General features: G+C 53.3%; 6 protein-coding genes across 6 annotated transcripts; 5 read left to right on the top strand and 1 right to left on the bottom strand.

Annotated features, from left to right (window-relative positions):
* Positions 1–3,699: 3,699 nt before the first annotated feature.
* Positions 3,700–4,493, top strand: J4E79_007246 (uncharacterized protein; the record flags this gene model as incomplete). The annotated part of the gene is made up of 2 exons (XM_049356113.1): positions 3,700–3,861; positions 4,119–4,493. 2 exons carry the CDS (start codon positions 3,700–3,702, stop codon positions 4,491–4,493), a joined length of 537 nt encoding a protein of 178 aa, XP_049209567.1.
* Positions 4,494–6,392: 1,899 nt separating this feature from the next.
* Positions 6,393–8,633, top strand: J4E79_007245 (uncharacterized protein; the record flags this gene model as incomplete). Its single annotated transcript, XM_049356112.1, has 1 exon — positions 6,393–8,633. One exon carries the CDS (start codon positions 6,393–6,395, stop codon positions 8,631–8,633), a length of 2,241 nt encoding a protein of 746 aa, XP_049209566.1.
* An 839-nt stretch (positions 8,634–9,472) lies between these two features.
* On the top strand, positions 9,473–11,845 carry J4E79_007244 (uncharacterized protein; the record flags this gene model as incomplete). The annotated part of the gene is made up of 1 exon (XM_049356111.1): positions 9,473–11,845. The coding sequence occupies one exon, from the start codon at positions 9,473–9,475 to the stop codon at positions 11,843–11,845; it is 2,373 nt and encodes a 790-aa protein (XP_049209565.1).
* A 1,539-nt stretch (positions 11,846–13,384) lies between these two features.
* J4E79_007243 (uncharacterized protein) lies at positions 13,385–15,008 on the top strand (the record flags this gene model as incomplete). Its single annotated transcript, XM_049356110.1, has 3 exons — positions 13,385–13,758; positions 13,812–14,063; positions 14,117–15,008. The coding sequence occupies 3 exons, from the start codon at positions 13,385–13,387 to the stop codon at positions 15,006–15,008; spliced, it is 1,518 nt and encodes a 505-aa protein (XP_049209564.1).
* Positions 15,009–15,138: 130 nt separating this feature from the next.
* On the bottom strand, positions 15,139–16,548 carry J4E79_007242 (uncharacterized protein; the record flags this gene model as incomplete). Its single annotated transcript, XM_049356109.1, has 1 exon — positions 15,139–16,548. The coding sequence occupies one exon, from the start codon at positions 16,546–16,548 to the stop codon at positions 15,139–15,141; it is 1,410 nt and encodes a 469-aa protein (XP_049209563.1).
* Positions 16,549–17,852: 1,304 nt separating this feature from the next.
* On the top strand, positions 17,853–18,815 carry J4E79_007241 (uncharacterized protein; the record flags this gene model as incomplete). The annotated part of the gene is made up of 1 exon (XM_049356108.1): positions 17,853–18,815. The coding sequence occupies one exon, from the start codon at positions 17,853–17,855 to the stop codon at positions 18,813–18,815; it is 963 nt and encodes a 320-aa protein (XP_049209562.1).
* Positions 18,816–19,406: the final 591 nt, after the last annotated feature.

Here is a 19,406-nt window from a genome sequence, read left to right as displayed (position 1 = left end):
CCTAAGACCTAGCCGTGCGAACTCATGCGATCGAAGCTGGAGCTTCTCGATTTGCAGATCGAGTGTGTACGCCCGGGAACAGCGTTGACCCGAAGCAAATGACCGCAGTATCTGAGGACGCCCGGTATCGTGTCTGTCTCTGCGTGACCCCAGCGCTCGTATCGGGTATCGAAGACATCGCTTGGCCGCAAGGCCCCACCTCATCTGGGGAGGCGCAGGACTAAGAGCTTGCATTACTGGAAGCAAGAGGCCCCTTTGCTGATGTCTCGGATCAGTCGAAGGCTTTGCACCACAGCGTCCTCGTGAGTTCTGCCGTGATACTCGTCGAGGCGATCCCAGAGGACATGGATATGGATGTAGAGACACGGTAGGACCATGTGAATGCCGTCCATCGCATAATTGGAAAGCTGGGGTTCAGCTGTAGAAAATGGAAGTCGAGAGCTTATGTCGCATTGTGACGTTGCCGCCGGGTAGTAGTGTCTTCGAAGGCAAGGATGGACCATCTTTGTGCTATCTGGTTCTAGCATTGTTAGCTCATTACTACGATCATTAGACTGTCGGTAACATACTTCCATCCCACAATCATCTCCAACGGCGAAGTCTCGCGGCTATTGTTCACAATCTTCACTATGCGCATTAATCCCATCCTCCGGCACATGGCTCTGATCCGTCCCGGCTGGTGATACTCAGGCTTCAGTGGTACAGTTTCAATGTTACTTACAGGGCTACCCTGGCCAACGATGGTAATCCGTCTTCAAGCATAGGTACGTAACGCGTCTGTGAAGAGGGGCTACCTGGAGATGCGGCGGTACCTGGACACTGCTTACATCGCGGGAAGTGGCAGTGCTGCGTTAAGAGGGGTGTCGTCGTAAGCAAGTAGCCGTTGGGGAATAGAGGAAATGAGCCTGACGACAATGTGCGGGAATTTCCTGGACTCCTGGAGTAGTTATCATGGGTACCGTAAAGACACCACGGTAAAGGTTAGGGTTTTCGATAGATCGACCGTTGATCCACCGAACAGGCTGACCCAAGCCCTACGATTTGGGTCAACTCCACGATGCTGACCCGTTTTGACAGTTCCCAATTCCTCTCTTGGGATCGGGTGATGAGACTCCGAAATTTGCTCCGTTGAGCTGGTCTCGTTGGAGTCACAATAGCGCCGAGCGAGAACATGAAGCACGGTACGTGTTCAATGGTACTCGGTAGCTTTCGGTCCTCGGAGGCTAACAGGACATCGCCCTGAAAAGCAAACATCCAATGAACTTAGAATCAGCGGCGTACAGCATTGCGCCACTGTGAGCCAACGAAGGGTCCGCGGGTGCGGCGTCGCCTCGCTTTTCTGGAACTGCGGCAGCGGACAACGTAGCCGGGCTGCCAAAGAACGCCCTCCACAACAAGCGCGGAAGCAAGCGCAAAAAGAGGGTCCACGCAACGTACTGACATAATGGCACCCCTTCGTTGTGACAGAAGCAAAAACCGTTGCACGTCGTTGTACGTAAGTTGGACGAATGCGTCACAGTAAGCGCCAAGCGGGAGCGTTGGGTATCAGCTGCAAAACGGCATCTTCCTGTTACGTGGACAGAAACGTAGCGGGTATCGGAGTCTTAGCGATATGCAAACAGTTTCAACCGCCATCGAAGATGTCTGGTAGGAAAGGGGAAGCTCCAATGGGCGAGCAGACAACCTGGTGCTTACGCGCGGGCCACTGTCGACTCGGCATATGTGCAGCTCTTCTCGCGTGGGCTGCATGCACCCACATATGATTGGCGGTTCGATAACACTATGATGTCGCTCGCCTGAACGGTGTGTAGGGCTGCGCACGAGTCCTCTTTGAAGGTGATTGACATGAAGATTGACAAGTTGAGAGTTGTCGGACACCCGGCCGATGCCGAATCGCACTAGCGCCTTGGCGTCGCGTGGTGCCCAGCCGCTGGGGACGCCTTCGAATCGTGACTTGTGGAGAAGGGGTCCGCTCTGTTCCCACGACACCATGCCCTTTTGTAACGCTACGCTGTCGACGATCCTCATGTCACAGCGCGCGCCCAGGCTAAGGCCCTCACTGTCGGACGCATCCTCAGGCTCAGATCTTTACCGGGCAGAAGGACCGACTCAATCCTGGTTCCGCGGGGAAAGAAAAGCAAGGAGAATCTCAGAAACAACAAAGTGTCAACGGCACCGCTGTACAGCCTATATGGAGCTTCATCTATGTGAGGAAGCCACAGACAGAAAGAGAGCTCATCCCGCGCGCATAGTCAGCTACGACCCGTTGATAATCTCCACAGCAGGTCTCAGCGAGAAAAGGCCGCCGCCGGGTCATCGCGGCTCGCGTACAGCTAAAGATCCGGTCTAAAAGCTACCCGCACATCTCCTGGAGCCACAGTTATTCTGCTCACCAAATGTTTAGTGGAAGTTGATCTTGTCCAATTTCTGATGTCTCCACCTGTATTCGACATGCCTCGGCGACTTCTAACGGTCTTGAGCAGCTGCATGCTCTGCTGATGACTGATCTGCAGATTTTCAGGGCCATACTGCTTCTGCTCGCTTTCTAGCAACGCAGCTGTGAGACCATCATAGGTCAACGGAGTAGGAACCAAGCATGTCAAGTGGCAGAGCCGTCTCGCTGACTGCGACGTAGGATATACTGTAGCGTCCTGTCATTTTCATGGGGTTGGCACTAGGGTCCCGGCCCGGGCCTCAACCAATTCAATTCAAACTCAGCACATGAAAGCTCCTTTCCAGACGGCTCGCGATGGTGTTCGTGCCGTCAATTTCTAAAGCTTCGTACTTTGGCGAGGTAGAGATTGAAAAAGCGCATTGCGTGCGCAAGTCCGTCTCTAGGTCCGCCCCGTGCGTCTCTAGCTGCAGCCTGCAAACGCGAAGGATGATCATGGTTTTGCCCACACAAAGTTTTTAGTCTTCGCTTACAAAATCCGCGAATGAGAGTTTACCGTCTCCTGTACGACATCACGCAAGCCGTGCCACGTTCCTGCATGTGTGTGTACACTCCGCTTTTTCGACTGATCTTCCCGAGTCCTCAGTTGCATCCTTTACCGCTCTGGTTCGGTACGACGCTCGAGATGGAATCGCATCCACGACTCCTTAGCCCGTGTGTAATATCACGATCTCACTTCCCAGGATGCTGGCGGCCGAAGGAGCCCTATGCATCGGGCTGAAACACTACATCCGGCAAACATGGTTGGTGACACCATAGCCGCCATCACAAAACGAATGAACACGAACTGCTCAAGGTCGAACCATACACAACTTTTGCGCACGCGTGCCGCTTGAAGTTGGAGCTACTTCTCCAACTTTTCGTGACAGCCGAACAGCTCACCATTGTGCAGGGACTGGGTTCTCTGCGTTCTGTAGATCCCGGGAAAACCGGAACGTCGCACGGGACGTGTTGAGACCGATCTCACACACTTCGTTGCTCTCGCGTTTTCGACTCGTGGCCATGCCGAAGGTTTCCTGACAGGGCTGCAGACCCTGGCACCCGCGGAGTAATTGGCGAATGTCACTGTTCGGTGGGCGTACGGAAGGTGGGTACGTGCATAAGTGTGGTTAAAGGTAAAGCCACCGACGAAGCCCATACCACCCATCTCGTTCAGGGATCTGGGCAGCTGTGAAATACTCTATGTTTCCCACAAAAGCAGCCTGATTCACCTTATCTGGTCGTCTTGAGACCTACGCTATCACATCATGGCTGGATCATTATCTGATAACCCGAGGGGCAAGCAAGCGGTCGAGATCTCTTCTGTCTTCACTGGTCTGGCTCTCATCACTGTCGCCCTTCGACTGTACACGCGCTTCTTTATAATTCGATGCGTGGGTATCGAAGATGCCGGCATCGCTCTCGCAATGGTAAGTTTATTACTACGTCATGTTGTGTATGCTCTTGCTAATCTTCTGCCAGCTCTGCTCCATTGGCCTAACAATCGCCATTGGTATCCGTTAGTACACTCCTGACTATGTTATCTTACAGACACTGACAAGATGTAGAAGCCGAATATGGTATGGGCAGACACATCGACACAATCACACCTGATCATATGGTCAAGTTTTTGAGGGTGCGACACTCTCATCATGTACTTCAAGGCTTTGCTGACATCAAGCGATAGACATTCTGGTCCAGTCTCATCGTATATTACCTATCGCTCGGTTTGACCAAAGGATCCATGCTCCTTCAGTATCGACGCATCTTCCCGACCAAGAAGTTCCAGATCGCGAACTGGCTCACAATGGCCGTTGTCGTTGCCTACACCATCTGGACAGTCTTCTCCAGTATCTTCACCTGCACACCTGTACGAGCTTTCTGGACTCACGAGAAGTCTACTTGTCTTAACCAATTCGCTGTCTGGTTCACAAACGCCGCCATCAACATCCTTACCGATTTCGCGATCATCCTTCTTCCTATTCCGGTCATCCAGAAGTTAAACCTCGGCAAGAGGCAGAAGATTGGACTCATCTCCATCTTCGCAGTTGGCGGATTGTGAGTATTCCTCCCTGCTGTTACTTTGTTTTGTCCATTCGGGCCGTCTTGCGAGCGCCTGATGTCTGTTACAAGGTGTAACACGAAGCTCACTCGATTATCGCACGGTGCATCACTGTACCACCGGCTCTTCTCGTGATGAGTTACTCAGCGGGCATACCCCTACCATCAACTGTTACAAAGAGGTCACACTAACGCGCGATCCTGCAGTGTCTGCCTAGTCTCAATTCTCCGTCTACAATCTCTCGTCGCGATCTCGAACTCGGCTGATCCTAGTTACGACAACCCGCCTGCGGCGACATGGAGCTCCGTTGAGACCAACGTCGGCATTATTTGCGCCTGCCTGCCGTTGCTCAGGCCTTTGATCACACATTGGCTTCCAAGGGCGTTCCCGTCAAGACACCGCAGCGCATATTCCCACTCTCGCCCACAGGGCGCTCGTACCTACGGAAGCAGGGGTGGCAGCAAGGCGCTGCGCACCAAAGACGACTACGTTCTAGACGTAACGAAGCGTTCTAATGGTTCGAGCGAGGACGCGAGAGACATTCAAGTCGTTACGGACATCCACGTAGAAGTCGATGGTGCCGATGGGAGGAGGCTGAGCGGCTGGAGAACGCCCGCTTCGCAGGCCACCTGGGCGGACGATATATCCCGCAAGGAAACACAAAGGGAGAACAGCACTGAGATGCTGGTAGACGAAAACCCGCGTGTGTCGAGGTAGATCCGAGACTTTTCTTTTGTTCAGGCCACACACTTTGACATCACTTTGTTACGATACCCCATGACCTACCTACTATTAATAGAGAGTAATTCGACTCTTGTAATGCCCTCATTCTTATATCTTTTTAATTATCCGACTGCTCTCACGATCGTACGCGTGAGCGTCACTTTTTCACCTTTTTAATCGTTACCCACCGGTACTTCAGTCCTGGTTAAGAAGATGCTGTCCGGCTGAAGTAACCCCATCTCACTCTTCTCATTTATGACCAGAGCTCTCCTCTCTTGCCGGTACACGTCTCCGTTCAGATTATGACCTACTCCCTACGCAAGGCTTACTTCCCACGATGCTTTCTGCTCATCCAAACCCCTGTTTCTCGATGGCCAACGGCGCGGACAAAGCCAGTGGTCTGGAGAAGAGTGGCATACTGGTCGAACCGAAGCTTCTGGACCATTTCGAACATTCTTATGAAGCCCAAATGCTAGGTGTTTGGACAACATGGTTGAACGTAAGTTTTACAAGCAGCAAACACTTAGCTGAGCGCATCGATGTACTTATATCGTTGCGCAGTGTTACGCTTGAGTCATCATATACTTATAGTGCCTACTATAGCTTTCTAGCATCATTACGATATATACTCCATCCGCAAACATGAGCGACGCAAACATGAGGAACTCTGCCAAGCCCGTACGTGACGGTCGCACAAGCCCATTCACGTGCATTCACTCGCAGGTGCAACTAGCGTGGAGCTAGTGTAGTCAGCGCTACAGCTGACACTACCCTCTACTTAACCCAGGGGTCCTTTCAGCCTCCGAGCGATGGGCCACCACCACTTCTCGCAAGCTCGCATTTACTCTACCAGTAACTGCAGCTTTGCACAGCTAACAAGCGCGCCGGTTCCATCTCCACTATCGACATACAGGCTGTCTGTGTGGTATACGGAGCCTGTATCCACGCCAAAAAGGTACCAACAGTAGCTATGGCGCCCGCTGCTGCGGTCACAAGCGATGATCGCGCATCATCCGCTCATCCAAGGTTAGTGATTGCTTCTCCGACTATACGATATATCCCCTGACTCTTCCCAGTGAGCGTGCACGATACGCAGGCCAGGCTATCCAAACGTCCATGTCGTACTGGTCCGCAACTACGTACACGTCCGCCGCCCCCAGCACACGGGCGCCGAGCATGTCGCGCCGGTCATTCGCTGCTTCGGATTCGTCTCAAGTGCGAGCCTTCGGCGACTTCCAGTCGCGCGGCCCCCATACCTTACAGCCTGAGGTATTTGGATCTGAGTTTTACGCCAAACATTCCACCACCAAGGGCCTTCGGGGGCTCCAGCAGCGGGCCAAGGTCGATGGATGCTCGACCACCATCGACGCTACTGGCCAACCATCGCTCGTTGGGAAGTTCGCTATCTTCGTGGTCTGCGCGTTCTTTGTACTATGGATAGTACGATGTGCCGCTGAGATCATCTTCACTCTTGTTCCCTTTGCCGGCCTGGTATGGTTAGTGTTCGGTGGGTTCCAGGTGCATGAGCAGCAACAGCAGTCAGCTCAGCCGTCACCGATTGTAGACGACGACACGTCTTGCGGTGTTTGTACGACTGGAGACATCGTGCCCTTAATTGAGGCAATGATCCTCGACCGACAGACCGCTCATGAAGAGTCCAAAGTGCCACAGTGGTTAGCCAGCTTTCGGGATATGTCTGCAGGCAGCGACCAGTGGATGTCGTCTCTTGGAAACGAAGAGAATCTGCCTCTCACTACCGCCATCGCACCAAGTGTTCAAGGATCTACCGGGATCTCCCACACTACCGAACCCCAGTGCGAAATCGTCGGAGATGAAGACGCTGTCGAAGCTGCTTGCTCCAGCAGTGACCAGATAGCAGCAATTCAGCGTCAGCATGGCAACCTTGTCTTCAATGACACTGATCAGTGGGCCCCGGGTGGTCGACTTTACAACGAACGTCTGGCCAATCATCTTGAGCCTATCTTCATTGATGGTGATGGTCAGACATACGAGGATGTGGACGGCTGGTTTGGACGACCTGTCAAAGCAGATGCGCTGGACATCCGCTTCCTACTACAGGCTTTGGCGCCGCATCTTTCCGACGATCTGAAAGCCGCGATTGGAGCCCAGTCTCTGGATACGCTTATCAAGACTCGATTAAAAGACGGCGAGAATGCCCTCCTTCAGGAGCTCGAATTGCAATGGCTTCTCATTTGTCCTGGTACTATCGTCGCGCCCGGTTCACCCATCAAGACATTGCAGGACGTCAAACGCATCATCGAGGGGAACCGGAAGAAGTTTACCCCTGCATGTCACTTTGATGTACGCCATTATGTGGGACTGGATCACCCTTGCCGACCATATCTCACGGAATATGAAGAGATGGCGATCAACGAAGGCATCGCAGACTACAACATGCGTAACTGGAACATCGACTTCAAACCTTCATTCATTCGTGAAGCCACGAAGGGCAAACCAGAGCACGCCTTGCTCGAAAGCTACGAGCGGATACCCGACTGGATGGAAGATATTGACCAAGGCGACCTACTTGATCCAAATGTTTTCCATGAGTGTCCATGCGGACAAGTCGCCATGTCAGCACTCGGCAGTTACCGCGACGAAAAGGAGCACAACTACAAGGAGATGAAGGGCTTTGAATCAGCTTTCCCGATGGAAGTCCTCGACGGTAGCGAACTCCACGATGCCATGGCTGGCCTGGTGTTATTTCGTCATCTTTCCGAGCATGCGACACCGCCTCGTTCCCAGGAGATCGTTCAGAACTGTGAGGTGCACAGGACGATCACGAACAACATATTTGTTCTAGTCGACACATCAGTTGAAGACATCAACGAGCGCATCAGCCATCCTGGTGGTTTACTTCCTGCTCCAGGAATGACGTCCTCGTTCTACCCTCCCGGTTTTCAGACTACCATCGGTTTCTCGGAGATTCCTTACCGTCTGCTCCCCCCTCGGTGTGAGCACGGTCGCTTGCATCAACTTGAGTTTACGCCTCAGACGATGGCGAGCAGGATGATGAATACGAGTCAGATCGGCTGTACACACTGCTTTCCGCACGGCCACATCGTTACTCGATGCCAGGAGTGTCTAGAGCATTGCTATGCTCTGGCTGAGCCGCACGGCATGTGGGGGCAGCTCGATGCCGCATATCATCCGATGGTAGACTTTGCTCAAGAGCAACACCAGGGTCACGACTTGGCACAGAATGTGCAATCTAGGCGGGCTAAAGCGTTGATAGCTGGCAATGCGCGTGCCGCTCCTATCCCAGCCGGTATGCCCTTCCTTGTCCCTCTTATTAGATCTCCAGCTGACCTCATACCTGCAGTTCGACAGCAGTATCACGACTTCCCCATCAACTCAGATTTCGAGGCTGCGATGCAGCGCGCAAACTGGGAATGAGCCTTTGAACTTGCCCCTCTTGGGTACGAATTTGTACTATTATCTCCCATGTCCTTCCTCTATTCGCTGTTTCGATCGAGATCGTGGACGGTCTCGAATGTACTCATTCCTCTTGATTTGTTCGGCGTTTGATACCCGGTTTGCTGTTCTATGAACACCATCCCTGTTTGCTCATGTTAGCCATATAAATGCATATACCCAACTCGCCAACCATCAGTCTTATTAGCTTCAATTCACTTATATACTAAATAATGCCCCATCGCTGTGAACAGTCCGCTTCACTTCGGAACTATGCTTAGGCTGTGCGGTCAATCACTTTCACTGGACGATAATATCGGGTTCTCGCGAGGCAGCACTGCCCATTTAGATGCCCCGAGTCGTTCATTCACCGTAGTCTGTGCTGCTCTCTGAGCTAGCCCGAGCGTGGCTCCTGGTTGCGCCTTTGCGCCTGAAATCCTGCTCGGTATATATGTCCACGCTCGCGCTGCAGAGTCTACTGCACCACCATCACACCACACCAATAATTTCAACCCACATCAACTCACGGCACCAATTACACTCGCCTGAAACTCACTGCGTTCACGACGAAAGGGCCTCAGCCGTGTAGGTGGGCTATCCGCTCCACCGGCATCAGCCTCAACCGCCCCCTTATAACATTTCCGCAAGCGCTGGCCCAGACGAAGCGCACCCACAGATTTCTCAACCGTTTGCCTACCTTTACACCGGCTGCGACAAAGGAAGACCCCATTGTGCAGATCGCCGCAATATCAGGCATTACCAGGTTAGTTTCATCTGATGCGTTCAATGCAGACCAAATGCTAAATCACTGCAGTCAAACCATGCAGTCACTCAACAAGCTCTTCCCGCCCATTATAATGGTCACATCACCGTCGTCTGCCGCGGATACGCCCTCAACATCTCCAAACGTCGGAAGCGTACTGCGTACCTCCGCGACTTCGAAGCTCCATGTTGAGATGATTGAAGACGACGATGGCGAAGACTGCGAGTGTCCTGCTTACATCAAGTCGCTCGGCCCAAAGTTCCGCGGAGTCGGAGAGTTGGTCACTCATCCAAAAGCAGATGACGATGGCTTTGACTTGCTGAACGACATGGCTTCGTCCTCTCTGAACTCCGATTTCGACTATGAGGGTGAGTACAAAGACTACGAGTATACCCACGGGATTCTCGAAGAGATGGGCGTTGGATGCGAAGAACTGAGTGCTTGGCCATACACCCACACTTACTTCCGCACCGAGATGCCAGATGGCAGCAAGATTATCATGGCAAAGTTCCATGATACCTATGCAAAACGTCATACCGGCTTTCCAGCTTTCCAGGATAGCAAAGTCAGCGACGAGCTTCAACAGCACTTCCTGGACCTAGCTTGCAATGTGTCCAAGCACAAGCCACACTTGCATCTTCTCGCAAGGAAATTCGAACCTGTTGTGGATGAGGAAGAGCCTCGCCTGAACATTGGTTGTTTCGAGTATCCTCGTCAGTTTCCAGCGGTGTGGAATGAAGACTTCGACAAAGTTCCGTTGCCTCTTGGAGATGAGCGCGTCGTTGTTGGACTAGTTCGCTCCGGTACTCAGCGCAAGATCATCTACGAGACGATGAAAGTGCGCAAAGATGTGACAGACGACCCGATGAAATTCTCCTCTTGCCAAAAGGGCATTGAAGCAGCCCGCGCGCTCGCCGACTACCAGAACGACGATGAGCAAATTCGACGAACGACGCCGATCCCTGATTGCGACCGGCCTCGTTTTGAGGGAGGATTGCCACTAGAGGCTGTACCTAAAGCAAAGTGGGATCACCTTCACGATTTCCCGGGCGAAAACGATGGATTCGTTCAAGGTATCCTGGATAGACTGGAGAAGCTACGCGCCCACCCGGAACACTACGATCAATTAGTCGCAATCGGTTCCCACGAGTGTAAGGCCGGCAGTATCCTTGGAGATCGGAAGGGTCTCGAGGAAGACATGATTATTGGACTCTGGTATGACTTATATCATGAACAGGAGTTTGACACCGAGGCACTGCGCGAACAGGGGCTGCTTAATCCCGAGGATGACTTTGGCGACAATCCAGAGTACCTGAAGGCGAAGAACCTGTGGTGGGAGCAGAAGATGGGCATTCGCGGCATTGAAGCCATTGTCCGGTACCACATGGAGCACGTTCGCTCACGGCGACGCCCTAATCGAGCGGCATATTTTCTGACCGAGGAAGACGATGCTGCTCTTAACTACAGATCGCCGGAATATCCAGCATCGCGTGCTGAACCCGAGGAAGTTCCTAAAGAACATCGATTCTACGACGATCTTCATGACAGCCCAGTGGATTGGGCGGCAAAGTCTGAACGCTGGATTCGGCTGTGGCGTCTTTCAGTGAGCGACAACATCGCTCACGACGACTTCGACGAGGAATGTCGCGAGCCTTACGATGCGCTCGTAGAGTATCAAGACAGCCGCGAACCAGGCTGTGAAGCATATGAAGGACCAGAAGAGTTCGCACGGCCGCTGCTTGCGGGGCACCGTGTTCCCACTTTGGCTGCGCTGGAGCGAAAACGCCGCGATTCGGCTGTTGAGCTGAAAAGCAAGACTTCTCCTGCTGGCGGAATTGCACGAGTTCAGCGTACGCCCGGCAGCATTCCAGCGGCTCAAGTAATGGCCAAAGACAACGTTTCTGTATCGAACGCCGCAGCTCGTCGATCAGGGGGTCTCATGGAGCATATTCGGGGAACTCGCGACGAAGAGGTAGATGATGCCGCTGGCGCGGTAGGCAATGCGCCTTCTCCGAAGTTCCTTGAGGCGTTCCTGAAGAAGAAGAAGATGGCCAATGCCCCTTCTCCGAAATTCCTGAAGGCATTCTTGAAAAAGGCCTTTATGGGTGCTATCAAGTCTAGCATCCAAGTTCCGCCTGGCATTCTCGCCGACTATTCGGCAATTGGGGAGGAACTTCGTGATCAAGAATCAGGCATTCCCTGTAACTTGATACGACACAATGCACCCGGTCCTGTCCCTGTTCGGGGACGCGTCTGGGTAGGCTCATCGAACCCCGAGATGAGCCGTGATCAACGTCGCGAACAGCAGGTCACTGTTCCCGATGGTAAAGCTCTGACCCGACCGAGGAACAATGCGGAGAACCGGCTGATGGATTTACTGCATCTGCCTGTCAGCAAGGCTGACTCCATACATCGCCCTCGAAGGAAATGAAGAGTATCCGCTAGCACTGGCCCACAGGTCGCATCGGCCCAAGTCAATGCGCTTTCGATATACAAGGTATATTTGAGGAAGACTGCGGGAGACCTTGACGAAAGGTAGAGGTGTTGGCGTGTTCGCGCTTTCGGCGCTGAGCGTCCAACGCGCAGCATTCACAGCTGGAGGTTCGGAGACGGGCTTAGCTCTGCTTCGAGCAAAATAAGGCATCGCGAGACGTGTGATATGTCACTATACATATGAGCGTCTGGTGAGATGGAAGGGATTGGAGGTGTGACAGTGTGGTGGACGACGCGATCGAGACGCGTTGGCTGGATATCGTGGAGACTCGGGCATACTAGGCAATGCAATACGAAAGTTAGCTTTGCTGAGAGATTTGTGGCGCTCTATTTTTCTTGTTTGGCTGTTGTGAGTGCATTTGCATGCGGACCGGAGTGAAGGCAGAGTTGTCGCGACTGAGGTTTGGGAGGAGAGCTGAGCGTCGCGCTAGCCGGAATCAGCCACGTGATGACGTAGCGTGATTCTGCCGCTTACCCGTAGCCACAAATCAAGCCTTCTCCGCAAAGCTTGACACGCCATCTCATCTCCACTCAGTACGGGCGTGAGTGCCGGTATCTATTCATTGTTCGTCTGCTTTCGCACCTTCTCTGTGATGGGGCCATCATATATGCGCAGTCGCCCTGTGTTGGGGAACGCAGAGTCAAGTCCTGCTGCCGCACCTGCCTCCATTTTCAGCTACACTCTTGGTCAACATTGAGGTCTCATTACAGGTCCTTGCTGCCTCCCGCGATGGACTCTGGTCCCGGCACGTTCCGGCACTGCATCGAAAACGCGCGGTGTGCATGGGAGCGCTTCGGGAATAGCAGATCAGACTACTGAGGACGAACTGTGAGTAAGCTAACGCAGTCAGCTCAGAAGCTCGCCAGTGGCTGCAAGGTCACCATTGCTCAAAGGTTCAAGTTTGAAGAGCAAAGAAAGCATCTACTTCGATTTTTTCAAGACCGCAAACCACAATGCCTAGGGAGGTACCGAGTCCGTCTCCGAAGAAAGACAATGATGCAAGACTGAGAGCATTACGCGGTCACCACCGTCACGATCAACAAGATGGGGATAATTCAAGATCCGAGCAAATCAGACCCCTGTCGTGAACTCGTGGTCAGCCTCATGCTCCGCAGCCAATCTTCAGTCAACCATGAACCACTAGGTCGCCGGCAGTTGGTGGACATCCCCCGGAAAAGCCACAGCCCCAGCTATAGACAAAACAATATAGCCAGAATGGGCAAGCTTGATCGAATATCTCATGCACGATACCGTTCATCGCCGCATGCATGCCAGGGCTGCGTATCCGTCACCTTACTATCTTCAATAGTCATGATGTCGCTTTATGTGACGTATGCCTGGTGGAGTTAGTGGTGAAGGCATTGGGGTGGTACGATTTTACTTCCGCCCACTTGTGTATAAAAAGGAGGGTAAGCCGTCCATCTATTCTGCATTTGCACGGTGAGTTAGCACTGCAACGAGCAATTCCTCTCCAAAATGCTCTATTCCTCATCCGCCGCGTTCCTCTACTCCCTGGCAGGTCTTGCCAATGGCCTACCCGCACCAGCACCTCAGGCATCAGGAGTCTCTGGCGGCTCATCAGTGCCAGGACCTGTCGATCCCTCACAAGTCCTGAATATGCCACTACCTTCTTCGGCATCAGGCTCGTTGCGCGGTTCCGATGATTTACAAGGGTACAACCCTTCGAACCCAGTCGACATGAAGTCTACAGTCATCCCACCTGAGGACTTCGAGCTCGCACCTGGGCAGTCAGAAGACGAAGATTTGGGATTGTATATCGGTCTTACGAATGTGAAGAACCCACAGCCGATCCGCGGAGGTACTACAGGACCGACTGAACCTGGTCCACGGTAAGTTCATGGACATGCCCAAAGACTGTGCAGTGGCTGATATCTCGTTGCAGTACTCCAGCGTATGATCGTCTCAATAGCGACATTTACGCCCCACCCGGCTCGGATATGGGAGAAGTAAGCAATGCGAAATGGCCATTCGGTCTCAGTCACAACCGTCACGGCCTTGCAGGCGCAGGATGGGCACGATCGCAAAACACCGATCAACTGCCCTCTTCCGTCGCCATGGCAGGAACAAACATGCGACTAAGCCCCCATGCCTACCGCGAGCTCCACTGGCACAAGCAAGGCGAATGGGCATACATGTACATCCCTCCCCATCCCAGTCCCCCAACAAAGCTAACCAAACAACCCTCAGGCTCAACGGCAGCGTACGCATCGCCTCCATGAATGAAGCAGGCCAAACCTTCGTCGACGACGTCCAAGAAGGCGACGTCTGGTTCTTCCCCCCCGGAATCCCCCACTCGATCCAAGCCTTCGAAAACGGCTGCGAATTCCTACTCATCTTCAACGACGGTTCCTTCAGCGAAGAAAACACCTTCCTCCTATCCGAGCTCATGCTACGGAACCCAGAGTCCGTTATAGCCAAGAACTTTCGTACGTCGGTCAAAACAGTGCAGAACATGCCCCAGGAACAGTTGTGGATCTTCCCCGGTACACCCGCGCCAAAAAATATCTCTGAACAGAACGTAACGGGTCCGGCTGGCGTAATACCAAAAGAAGGCGCATACTCCTACCACTGGAGCCAGCAAGCCCCCGCCCGCGTCCCCGGCGGCACAATCAAGATCCTCGACCCCTCCACCTTCCCCATCGCATCCACCTTTTCCGCGGCTCTCATAACCGTCGAACCCGGCGCCATGCGCGAAATGCACTGGCACACCACCTCAGACGAATGGTCCTACTTCATCGCCGGCTCCGCCCGCCTCACCGTCTACGAAGCACCCGCCGCATCCCGCACATTCGACTTTACGGCTGGGGATGTGGGTTATGTGCCTGTGCCTAATGCGCATTACCTTGAGAATACGGGGAACGAGACGTTGGTTTATTTGGAGGTGTTGCAGAGTAGTCAGTATAGTGATATTAGTGTTAATCAGTGGTTGGGGATTACGCCGAGGCAGATTGTTAAGGATCATTTGAATGTGGGGGATGGGTTTTTGGATGGGTTGACGAAGGAGCATGGGTTTGTGGTGCAGGGGAATAGGGATTTGGGGACGACGGATTTTACGCCGGGGGAACATGGGGGTGCGTAGTTGTGGGTGCTGCTGTGTCGATGAAGTTTGGGATGGATGTGATCTCATAGCTCAATACCTAATAATGTCTTGGATACTCAAGCTTCTTTCCCCTACCATCTCCTACTCCTCGCCAAACTATCTCATCAATCTACCCCAACCTCTCCCTACACAACCCCATCGCCACATCCGCCGTCGCCCCATCAAAGAAATCATTAAGTATCACAACAACGCCCTCCTCCCCCATCAACTTCCTCCCCACCTCCCCCTTCAACAACGGCAGAATCTTATGATCACACACCGGTTTCGTCGCTAATATCGGACTCGTACTAACATCCGAATCAAGCACACTAGCAATAATCACATCCCTAATATTCGTTGCCGTAGCCTGACACTGCAGTAATGTAACCGGGTGGCCTCTAGGTGGGTCTTCACACATGGAGTGAAGTTTCTCGACCATCGAGTCCCCGGTCAGAGTAGCGTTTGCAGCGTCGTCGTAGTTCGAGACTTGGCCGCAGTCTTTTAGGATGATGAGCCGGGTTTTAGACTCGCGGAGGTCGTGAATGGTTCTGTGCATCATATCCTCCTGGTTCCCCGCTTTGAGATCTTTATCGCGCAGGATATCGTTGAGCGCATCTCGTAGTTCGTCGTCGTTAGGGCGGGGACAGTCGCCTGGCACGCCATCCCACCGGTTATGCACAACGATGATTTCGTCTTTGTGGTCGACTAGGAAACGAGTGATGTGATCGAGTAACACGCGATATGGCATTCCTGGTATGGCGCCGTGTTGGAAATACCAGGTATCATCCAGGGGACTGACTTTCTGCATCTGACGGTGACATTTCGCGGGGCGGAACTCGAAGTAGCGCGCCCCGATCTTGAGGATGGTGTCGAGAGTATCTTTCTGTGTGATGGCTAGCGCGCGGATGATATCTGGTGCGATCCGGTTTATGGCGCCGTCGCCGACTTTGTTGATGATGGTGAGGGCGTGGGGGAGACTGCGGCCGAGGACTTCTTTGATAATGCCTGTGCCGGCGTTTTTGAGGAGGGAGAGACTACTCGACATGTTGTTCATACCGATGTCGTGGGCGGAGGGGAGGACCATCTTGTGGAAGGGGCGGTTGGACTTGTCTGAGCCTTGGGGGATGACGTCGCGCATCCAGTTCTCGTAGTTCTTTGTGACGGTCACGTAGCATTGGTGTTGTTTTGGTAGCTCGGCTAGACCTGGTCCGGCGTCGTAAAATCCGTAGGAGATGATGAGGTCGTTGGCGAAGATGCTGGGGGTTTGTTCCATGTTGACCATTGAGCCGTCTTCTAACTTGCCGGTCATGCTGTTGATTGCGACCCATTGTTTTGTGAGCTCGCGGCCGTCCTGGCGAACGATGAACTCGAAGTTTCCGGTGAACTTGAAATGGGGTAGGTTGGATGACTCTACTTCGAGATGGTCATGAAGGAATTGGTGTTGGTCGCCTTTTTTGACGTTCCCCTTTGGCACCGTGTACTCAACCTCGACTCCATCCACTGCGATGTAGGTGAAACATCTTACACCTTTGGAAGGCATTTCCAACTCCTATTCTTCTCTTCTAAATAGTCGTTCAAGTATATCGTTCGCACTAGGTGCCAGACCTTAGCGGGTCTATGCCGGGGGGATCAGAGATGCGCAGCATTTTGAGCTAGGGAAGCGGGGCATCATCTCATATAGCACAAAGCGGGTGATCCGTCAGCCACGCGTTTTCAGCTCTGTCTAGACTCTACGGGTCGTTAGCGGTGGCTTAGCTGTGGTGTTGAAGTGGGGGAAGCCGCTGGGCGCACCAATTAGGCCCAGCAGTCATGGCACGCTACTCGGCCCGACGCCAACCTTGTAGAGCTGGCAGCCCATTGACGACTGTTTTTGTGATTACAGAAAAAGTCTGGGTTCAGCAGATCAAGAAATAGTGAGCTCTCGTTCTTTTCGCTGCACATCACCAATGACGGTCCCGTGAATGATGACTGTTGAGCTACCCTGAACCTCTGCCGGCCATAGGTAGCACAAGGTAGTATTTTACCTCTGAAATGATGAAGTCAATCAAATGAGCATTGAGTTCAGACGTATCAAGGTTACGCTCACTTGTTGTGACGATATCGACACGAACGACAGGAGAATCCCGCGCAATTGTCATAACGTCGATACAGTTTGACGCCTCTGCCAACAAGCCAAGGGTAGCATCGTATGTATATCCATCTCATGGCCGACCGGAATGAGCCTAAACGGAACATTGAGGCCTCGAAGTTCACCTGAAACAGGGTACAGGCTGGGGCTGAGCGGTCTTCTCTTGTCGCCAGGTGAGAATGTAAATGTCTTCAGGCTATTTACAGATGCACATGTGAAGGAGCATGGCCACAATGCTCACCAGCCTTTACCGGTAAACCGGACACCGCGGGCCGTTGTTCGCCAGATATGCAGGCGAAGATGCACCCTTCTGGTGGATCTGCATCGCCGGCATGGAAGTATATGCACCGAGAGGGCGAAGACCCAATAATGTTCTGACGGAGCAGCTAAGCGGGCTGTAAGAGAGTCGAGATGAAACAAGCTATGTGTTTCAGCGGTGGTGGGTGATGCGTGGATGCTGGCAGGTGTTGGTGGGGCAATGAGCTGTTGCCCCTCACCCCAGGGCTCTCGTTGCGAGCACCTCCCTTCTAGACCAAGTAGCTCCATACCGCCTGCTGCCATTAGTGTGAGCCGTCCCCAATTGATTTCCTGCCATTTCACCATCTAATTCCCAATTGCAGTTCGAGCAATCAATCAAACCCGCGAACAAGCCGCTTCGAGTTATACAATAGATACCCCACCATCACCTCGAGCTACAGCAACAACACATCGTCATCATGGTCGACCGTGCGAACCGCCCATCAGCGCTGAACGCGCCCACCGCGTCTGCACCCGGCCCCCAGGTCGATATCGTTGGAGAGGGTGGCAGCCAGAAGGTCGTCGCGAGACTGCCATCTGGCGAGAGCGTCGAGGTACTGCTCTTTGGAGCCACTGTTACTAGCTGGAAGAGCAGCGGCGGAAAGACTGAGAACCTCTGGTTGAGCGACGCGGCCGATCTCACTGGCAAGAAGCCTGTACGCGGTGGTATCCCCGTCGTATTCCCCGTCTTCGGTCCTCCCCCCAAAGAGGGACACGCCACTTCGTCGCTTCCACAACACGGTTTCGCGCGTGGATCGCGCTGGGAGTACATGGGCAAGTCGACTGCGGAGGATGCTCTCGACTCCAACTCGGTCAAGCTCGACTTTGGCCTCGACCGCCAGTCGCTCAGCGAGGAGTCGCGCAAGGCATGGCCACTGGACTTTGGCCTCGTATACAGCGTCACACTGAGCAAGGACAGCCTACAGGCCGTTCTCACCGTCCGCAACGAGGGCGAGGAGAGCTTCGAGTTCCAGTTCCTGCTCCACACCTACTTCAGGATCCAGGACGTGTCCAAGATCGCTATCACCGGCCTTTCTGGCACCGAGTACGTCGACAAGGTGCTCAACGCCTCTACCCACACCCAGAGCGACAACCAGCTCAAGATCACCGGCGAGACAGATCGCGTATACAAGGACATCAAGCAGGACACGACATCGATTACCGAAGACGGCAAGCCTCGCTTTGACGTCATCCGCGACAACGTCAAGGACACCGTTACCTGGAACCCGTGGATCGAGAAGGCCAAGGCCATGGGCGACTTCTCGCCCGACGACGGCTACAAGAACATGGTCTGCGTCGAGATCGGTGCCGTGGACGGCTGGCAGAGGCTGGAGAAGGGCGAGGTCTGGGAGGGTGGCATGTTGGTTAAGAGCCACTTGTAGGAGACAGGAGCACGCCTAATTAGGAAAAAAACCGAACACGCTGGAGTCTACGTTGACGTTGGGCCACCTACTTTGCAAGTTTTTGGTTTGATGTAGTCTGCAGACCTGTTCAGGTTTTTCTTGTATTAGGTGGGAGGGGCATGAAACCGTGCATTGATCCGGTTTACTGATAGCCCTGGAGACTGGCTAGGTAGAGACCACTGAAAATAATGATGAGTCTGGCCAGTCATTGTTGGTATGCACTTGCTATGAGACGGTGACAGACCCTTGCCAGCTGGGACGCCCTTGCCGTTCCACTCTCCCCACCAAAACCTGCGCGCCGTCCAAACAACACACGACACCATGACAACAGTCAGCGCTACCTGAGGAACACGGTCATGCCACTTCTACAAGACAGTCGCGAGGCCGTTCGATACCCCTTCTGCTATCCGCTGTGGGCAATCGACTAAGGTCCCTGCCTATACCGGCCTTTGTAGCTTCCCCGCACCGCACGAGGTGGTACGACCGCACATATCACATTCACATTTTCCATATTGAAGGCAGTTACGTCAGCTCGATTGTTTACGTGGGCGACACGCTGTAGACCGCTGT

This window comes from Alternaria viburni (assembly GCF_023758015.1).
Source record: "Alternaria viburni strain BMP 2772 chromosome Unknown scaffold_15, whole genome shotgun sequence".
NCBI classification, from domain to species: domain Eukaryota; kingdom Fungi; phylum Ascomycota; class Dothideomycetes; order Pleosporales; family Pleosporaceae; genus Alternaria; species Alternaria viburni.
This window is presented reverse-complemented; position numbering and strand designations above follow the sequence as displayed.